The 8141-nt window shown below is 43.7% G+C and overlaps 1 protein-coding gene across 1 annotated transcript; it reads left to right on the top strand.

The window, feature by feature from the left end:
- Nucleotides 1-288: 288 nt before the first annotated feature.
- On the top strand, nt 289-5335 carry LOC116373959 (uncharacterized). The gene is made up of 2 exons (XM_031822516.1): nt 289-2161; nt 3294-5335. The coding sequence occupies exons 1-2, from the start codon at nt 985-987 to the stop codon at nt 3296-3298; spliced, it is 1182 nt and encodes a 393-aa protein (XP_031678376.1). The 5' UTR covers nt 289-984; the 3' UTR covers nt 3299-5335.
- Nucleotides 5336-8141: the final 2806 nt, after the last annotated feature.

The following is an 8141-nucleotide window of genomic DNA, read 5'->3' as shown; positions in this document are numbered from 1 at the left end:
CTCAGGACTACCTGACATGATGACTCCTTGCTGTCCCCAGTCCACCTGGTCGTGCTGCTGCTCCAGTTTCAACTGTTCTGCCTTATTATTATTGGACCATGCTGGTCATTTATGAACATTTGAACATCTTGGCCATGTTCTGTTATAATCTCCACCCGGCACAGCCAGAAGAGGACTGGCCACCCCACATAGCCTGGTTCCTCTCTAGGTTTCTTCCTAGGCTTTGGCCTTTCTAGGGAGTTTTTCCTAGCCACCGTGCTTCTACACCTGCATTGCTTGCTGTTTGGGGTTTTAGGCTGGGTTTCTGTACAGCACTTTGAGATATCAGCTGATGTACGAAGGGCTATATAAATTTATTTTATTTGATTTGATGTTGTTGAGTGAAGACTCACCCCTCCTGAGAGGGGTCCCTGAATGCCTATGGGCAAGGGTCAAGTATGATTTTGGAAGAATAAAGGGAGCTGAGCCAATGGTAGTCACTCCTAAAGATACCAGGTGCCCATCTAGGGCACAGTATCCACTCAGTAGGGAGGCAATAGCAGGTATTACTCCTGTTCATGCATCCTTGTTAGCTAATGGTGCTTTAATTCCCTGTCCAGAATCACCCTAAAACACCCCTATCTTGCCTGTTAGAAAACCTTCCGGTGATTGGAGATTGGTCCAGGACTTAAGGCCTGTGAACGATGCAGTTTTTGCCTGTGCCCCGGTGGTTCCTAATGTTACTACACTGTTGGGGGCGGTACCACCCACAGCAGAGTGGTTCTCTGTGATTGATTTGACAAATGCATTTTTCAGTATTCCAGTGGCGCCAGAATCTCAGTTCTGGTTTGCTTTCACGTTTCTAGGAAAGCGATTTATTTGGACTGTGGCTCCAATGGGTTACGTGGAATCCCTGCTATTTTTTCAGCGGCTTTAGCACAAAATCTGGAGGGTTTTATACCCCCTGAGGGCAGCACTCTGATTCAGTATGTGGATGATTTGTTGATGTGCTCCAGCTCAATGGAAACTTGTGAAACTGATACTCGGGCTCTGTTGATATTTCTCGCAGAGAATGGCCACAAAGTTTCAAAGAAGCTACAGACAGTGACAACCTTTTTACAGTTGGTTTCACAAACAGTGAGGTATTCGGGTTATGACATCTCTCCCAATGGCAGGCAGCTGGGTAAAGAGTGGATACAGGCTATTCTCCCTGTCCCACAGCTGGTTACTAAACGACACATTATGTCATTGACTGGTATGGCAGGGTATTGTAGGGCGTGGTTACCTGACTATGCTGAGGTGGTGCAGCCGCTTGCTGACCTTATTTATGGCCACAAAATGGCTATGATTGTCAAAATTAAGTGGACACCAGAGGGACTGACTGCTCTGACCAGACTGAACCAACTCATGACTACTTCTCCCTGTTTGGGGCTCGCTGACCATTCTAAACCTTTTAACCTCTTTGTTTGTGAGAAAAATGGTTTTATGTCATCTGTTTTAACACAGGAACATGGAGGAAAGCAGCGCCCAGTTGGGTATTATTCCAAACAGCTGGACAGTGTGGCCAGAGGTCTGGTTTGTTGTTTGAGAGCTGTGGTTGCTGCCACTGAAGCTGTGTTGACTTGTGCAGACATTGTTGCCATTTGTGAACTCACTGAACACGTTCCTCATGCTGTACATGCTCTTATTTCACAGGCAAAGACGGCCCATCTAACACCAGCTCGACTGCTCCATTATCAGAATGTTCTTCTGACAATGTGTCATGTGACCCTGAAGAGGTGCACAGTGTTAAATCCTGCTACTTTGTTGCCCACAGAGGATGATGGAGAGCCACACGACTGTGCTGAAATGTTGGAGCTTGTCTCTAAACCAAGGTCAGATTTAACTGATGTCCCTTTGCAAAATGCACATTTGGAACTGTTTGTAGATGGCTCTGCTCAGCGTTCTGAGAAAGGAGAACCGTTGGTTGCGTATGCGGTTACTACTGCCTCAACCACACTGGAAAGTGCTAAATTACCCTCCCACCTTTCTGCTCAAGCAGCAGAACTCTTTGCACTCACCAGAGCTTGCATATTAGCTAGAGGCCAGTCTGCGACTATCTATACAGATAGCAGATATGCCTTTGGTGTGGTACATGATTTTGGTACTCTGTGGAAACAGCGCGGCTTCCTGACCTCCTCTGGTAAGACGATCTCTCATTCAAAACTTGTTGATAACTTGCTAAAAGCTATTTTGCTCCCTTCTGAAATTTCTGTTTGTAAGTGCCTTGCTCATGCTAACTCTTCCGACCCTGTCTCCAAAGGTAATGCTATGGCTGACTTGGCAGCTAAGGCAGCAGCTGTCTCCTGGAGGCCCCTGTGTTACTGATGGTTTTACTTCCTGATCATAACCTCTTCTCTCCCACTGATATCTCTGACTTGCAATCCTCTGTATGTCCTGTTGAGTTGAGGAAGTGGAAACGACTATGTACATATGACCAGGTGCAGAAACTCTAGCTGGGCCCGGCTAGGCTACCAGTCTTACCACGTTCATGTTTCCCCTACTTAGCTAAGTTGTCACATGGAAGGGATCATGTGTCAAAGGGGGGAGTTGTTGATTTTGTAAATACATTTTGTTTTGCACCTGGGTTTTCTGTGTTTGCTGAACAATTTTGTGCAAAATGTGTGATTTGTATGACTAACAACATGGGAAGAGGGATTCCCTTGCCACTGTTTGGCTCATCCAACCCCTGAAAGACCATTTGAACACATAATGATGGATTTTATTGAACTCTCTCCTTGTCAAGGTTACAAATATTGTCTGGTGATAGTGGATGCCTTCTCCAAGTGGGTAGAGGCTTTCCCATGTCGACATTCCACTGCTATGGCAGTAGCCAAGAATCTCCTGAGGGAGATCATCACAAGGTGGGGGTTACCATCTAAATTAACCAGCGACAATGGCTCCCACTTTGTAAACCTGGTGATACCTAACTTGACTGAGAGTCTGCAGATAGACCTCAGGACCCATTGTAGCTATAGGCCCCAATCCGGTGGTTTAGTTGAACGCGCTAATCAAACCCTAAAATCTAAGATGGTGAAGTTTATGGCAGAGACAGGGCTTTCTTGGGTCACTGTGATCCCCCTGGCTCTGATGTACATGCGAGGGTGGCCCCACAGAACCACTGGATTGGCTCCTCATGAGGTTCTGACAGATAGACCAATAAGGATGATTAATTCTCCCTTCTCACAGAACAAGCTGACACTGATGGGCTGTGACGATGACATGGTAAGTCATTGTACTGCTCTAAACAATGTTCTGAAGGCTATTTTCCCCAGGGTGAAAGCGGCTCTACCCCAGCCACTTGTGGGGATCCTGCACAAACTGCAACTAGGTGACTGGGTGGTGGTGAAAGACCTGAGACGAAAGCATTGGAACCAGCAGAGGTGGACCATACCAGATGATGCTGATTACCCCCACTGCTGTTCGCGTAGGTGAGAGGTCTACTTGGATCCACGCCAACCACTGCAGGAAGGTGCCATACTTCCCACCAGACCCTGAGGATGGAGGACCAGAGACGCCGGAAGTCACAGACTAAATGGCCATGGGAGGATCAGGCCCAGACTCTACACATCATGTTTCTTGCTCTGGTCTTGAGCCTTCTCATTACAGTTGCCATATGGACAGTGACTCAAGGACAACCGGTCCTGGAAAGACAACATGATACGGACTCGACTGATAACCGTTCAGTCCCACTGCGGGACTTAAATAACAGCCACTCCAGCTCGAGCAGGCTCAGGACAGGAGTCCAGCAAACAATAGCCGCTCCCATATCGAAAGAAGAAGAAGGTCGATACATCCACTGGATTAGTATCACAGTAGGAATCACGAGGGAAACACTTGGTGGTCACTGCTTAACTGTACAGTAAAGACTGAACTGATGTTAGGAAATACCTCCTGTTATGTATGTAGCTTGTTTCCACATTCAGCGATCTCCCCATTCTTACAGTATTCAATAGAGGTCAGCCTTAATGACACTCTATGTGCACTAGAAGTGCTCTTGTCCAATGAGAACACAGGGGGTCAACCCTCACTAGGTAGAACACTGAGGGATAAATGCATTAATGGCAATTTGTTATCAACAAAAGATTTACGGTGGGAATTGATCGTTCACATTGGTGTAGTAGAATCATCTTAGAACCTAGATCCCGTGTACCAGAACCTATTCAAGTCCAACCCCGGTGAACCCCATTTAGGACCTGTCATTGTCATAACCCAAGCAATATTTCCATACCACAATTTAATGAATCCTATCTGGGAATGTCAACATGTGTCAATTATAGTGTTTTCCCAATAAGATGTAGCTGGAAGAAGGGAACATGCAGCTCTGGATACCCCATTAGACTGAGGGTGGGACACACCATTATTGATGCCGAAACTGACGATTGTTCTCCTCATCAATTTGGCTCGGCAACATTTACTGATCATTATTGGATTTGTGGTGATAAAGCTAATCTCTACCTACCCACAAATTGGACAGGGTGCTGTATTTTTGGTAAACTAAACATATCCCTTGTGGTAATGCATAAAACTAAATCCTCTATTCCAATCAGGTTAAGACTAATTAACTTAAGAGGGACATCTCGCAATCCAATAATGTCCCCAGTGACTCTCGACGATCCTCGAAATTTAAAAAGTTCTGGCGTGGTTTAATCCCCTGGTGTGGGGCATTGGAGAATGCACGTGAGTTGGATAGGCTAGGATATCATTTGGAATCCCTGGTAAATTTGACCACTGCAGGGTTTTCTATGATAAGACGAAAGTTACAAGCCACTCAACTCATGGCAACACAAAATAGGGTGGCACTTGACATGTTGCTAGCACGTGAAGGAGGGGTGTGTCAAATTATAGGAGATCACTGTTGTACATTCATACCCCAGGGAGATGACAATTTGGAACATTTGAAAGAGCTTAGTGGTGTTCTCGAAAGGGAACACCAGCCTGACATCAACTGTAATCCGTTAGGATGGGTTCAGTCAGTGTTTGGTGCTTGGACTGCGACCATTTTCCACTGGTTCATCTATGGTCTAATATTACTGATTGCTTTGTTGCTAATTATCATTTGTGTGAAGAAATTGTTTAATAAAGTGGTTGATGTTGTTCTTACTATGCCCTTGCTTGCAAATGAAGTAGGTGTAGATAAAGAATCTGAGATTGATGGACGACAATCAGGTGAACACAGTGAAATATTCTCACTGGACAGTGTAGATAGAGGGGGTTCACTGTATATGAATGATTTCCCTGACCTAATTCCTTATTCCTAGCTAAATCTCTGATAGTGGGGAACCCAATTCTAAGCATGAGGACTTAGAGAGATGACTGTCCTATAGGTTCTAATGATGCCTGTGTTTAGACATGGGTTATCTTGTAATTTATTTTTATTTTTTACTCAACAAATGTATTATTCTATATGATTAAACAGGTGCAAGTCTGTATTGTGGTATAAAAGTTGTAAACTCAGTAATTTGATTATATACTCTGCAACTACTGTTAGTAAGGTGCCATGTTACTATTCTGATTCTTCAGAAGGGACTGAGTCCCTTGAGAGGGGCATGTGGGGGATGAATCAGAATTAGTTGGGTAACATAGATAAGATGTTTTATTTTCATAATATGCTTGTGAGATACTTGTCATTTAGAATGTAGCTTTTTGTACTATAGTGTTGGCCGTTTTCAGTTATCCTTTCTCTGTCAGGGCTCAGTTACTTGGGCCCCAGAGAGGGGAGAGGTCAGGCTTGTCTTCATATGTAAACGTATCTTTTAAACCACGTGAAGGGATGATTGAGGGGGAACCAATTATCTCTTGGCTCCACAATGTCTGTGTGCCAGTCACTCCCTACTTTTGTCATTGGGGAGAGGAAGATGGCAGTGTCTGGAACCATTGTATGTTCCCTCTGAGGTTGCCCTTATCTTGACCTAGAGGCTCACTCTCCTCTCCGTGAGCTTGTCCAGGAGGGATTATATTTGAGATGGGAGTATCTAAAATGACAATTGATATATACCATTGAATGAGGTAATGTTTTGGTACTATTTTGTACCAAGAACGAGATAAGAGCTTTGTTTAGGAGACCAAACTGAACGATAATTTATAGCCAATGCTGTCTGGCTATGGGATACTCCTCTCTGAAGTAGTCTTTCTTTGTGTAATGTTCCTAAGACCTGTGGTTTGTCATGTCGACTAGGGGGGTGGATCTTTGCTATAAAAGATCTCAGTTGCCATGATGTTGACCACTCTCAACTTTTCATTAGAGATACTGAAATGTCAAAATACTATTGCAAAAGCTTAATTATTATTAAAGGTGAAGATTAAGCATAACTCTGACTGGTGTGTGATTTGCTCTCTCATCATTTGGTAATTAAGGACATTTTCATGACAAACTGAGTCCGGTTTGTAGGCCTCCTTGCTCACACACACCTTTCAGTTCTGCCCACAAATTTTCTATAGGCTTGAGGTCAGGGCTTTGTGATGGCCACTCCAATACCTTGACTTTGTTGTCCTTAAGCCATTTTGCCACAACTTTGGAAGTATGCTTGGGGTCATTGTCCATTTGGAAGACCCATTTGAGACCAAGCTTTAACTTCTTGACTGATGTCTTGAGATGTTGCTTCATTATATCCACATAATTTTCCATCCTCATGATGCCATCTATTTTGTGAAGTGCACCAGTTCCTCCTGCAGCAAAGCACTCCCACAACATGATACTGCCACCCCCGTGCTTCATGGTTGGGAGGGTGTTCTTCGGCTGGCAATCCGCCCCCTTTTCCCTCCAAACAAAACTATGGTCATTATGGCCAAACAGTTCTATTTTTGTTTCATCAGTCCAGAGGACATTCCTGCAAAAAGTACGATCTTTGTCCCCATGTGCAGTTGCAAACCTTAGTCTGGCTTTTTTTTATAGCGGGTTTGGAGCAGTGGCTTCTTCCGTGCTGAGCGGCCTTTCAGGTTATGTCTATATAGGACTCGATTTACTGTGGATATAGATATTTTTGTACCTGTTTCCTCCAGCATCTTCACAAGGTCCTTTGCTGTTGTTCTGGGATTGATTTGCACTTTTCACACCAAAGTACGTTCATCTCTAGGAGACAGAACGCGTCTCCTTCCTGAGCGGTATGATGGCTGCGTGGTCCCATGGTGTTAATACTTGCGTACTATTGTTTGTACAGATGAATGTGGTACATTCAGGCATTTGGAAATTGCTTCCAAGGATGAACCAGGCTTGTGGAGGTCTACAATTATTTTCTGAGTTCTTAGCTGAATTCTTTGGATTTTCCCATGATGTTAAGCAAAGAGGCACTGAGTTTGATGGTAGGCCTTGAACTACATCCACAGGTACACCTACAATTGACTCAAATGATGTCAATTAGCCTATCAGAAGCTTCTAAAGCCGTGACATCATTTTCTGGAATTTTCCAAGCTTTTTTAAAGGTATAAGTCAACTTAGTGTATGTAAACTTCTGACCCACTGGAATTGTGATACATTAGTCATTAGTTCAGAATATAATTCAAAGTATTAATCTACTGTTTCTAATCAAAAAAAATTTTTTTCAGAAATAATCTGTCTGTAAACAATTGTTGGAAAAATTACTTGTGTCATGCGCAAAGTAGAAGTCCTAACCGACTTGCTAAATCTATAGTTTGTTAACAAGAAATGTGTGGAGTGGTTGAAAAAATGAGTTTTAATGGCACGAACCTAGGTATATACAGTGGGGCAAAAAAGTATTTAGACAGCCACCAATTGTGCAAGGCCTGTAATAATTCATCACAGGTACACTTCAACTATGACAGACAAAATGAGAAAAAAAAATCCAGAAAATCACATTGTAGGATTTGTAATGAATTTATTTGCAAATTATGGTGGAAAATAAGTATTTGGTCACCTACAAACAAGCAAGATTTCTGTCTCTCACAGACCTCTAGCTCCTCTGTCCTCTGTCCTCCACTCGTTACCTGTATCAATGGCACAGGTTTGAACTTGTTATCCGTATAAAAGACACCTGTCCACAACCTCAAACAGTCACACTCCAAACTCCACTATGGCCAAGACCAAAGAGCTGTCAAAGGACACCAGAAACAAAATTGTAGACCTGCACCAGGCAGGGAAGACTGAATCTGCAATAGGTAAGCAG

Source organism: Oncorhynchus kisutch, linkage group LG4 (genome assembly GCF_002021735.2).
Source record: "Oncorhynchus kisutch isolate 150728-3 linkage group LG4, Okis_V2, whole genome shotgun sequence".
NCBI lineage: Eukaryota > Metazoa > Chordata > Actinopteri > Salmoniformes > Salmonidae > Oncorhynchus > Oncorhynchus kisutch.
The sequence above is the reverse complement of the archived record's forward strand: the minus strand, read 5'-3'. Positions and strand labels throughout refer to the sequence as shown.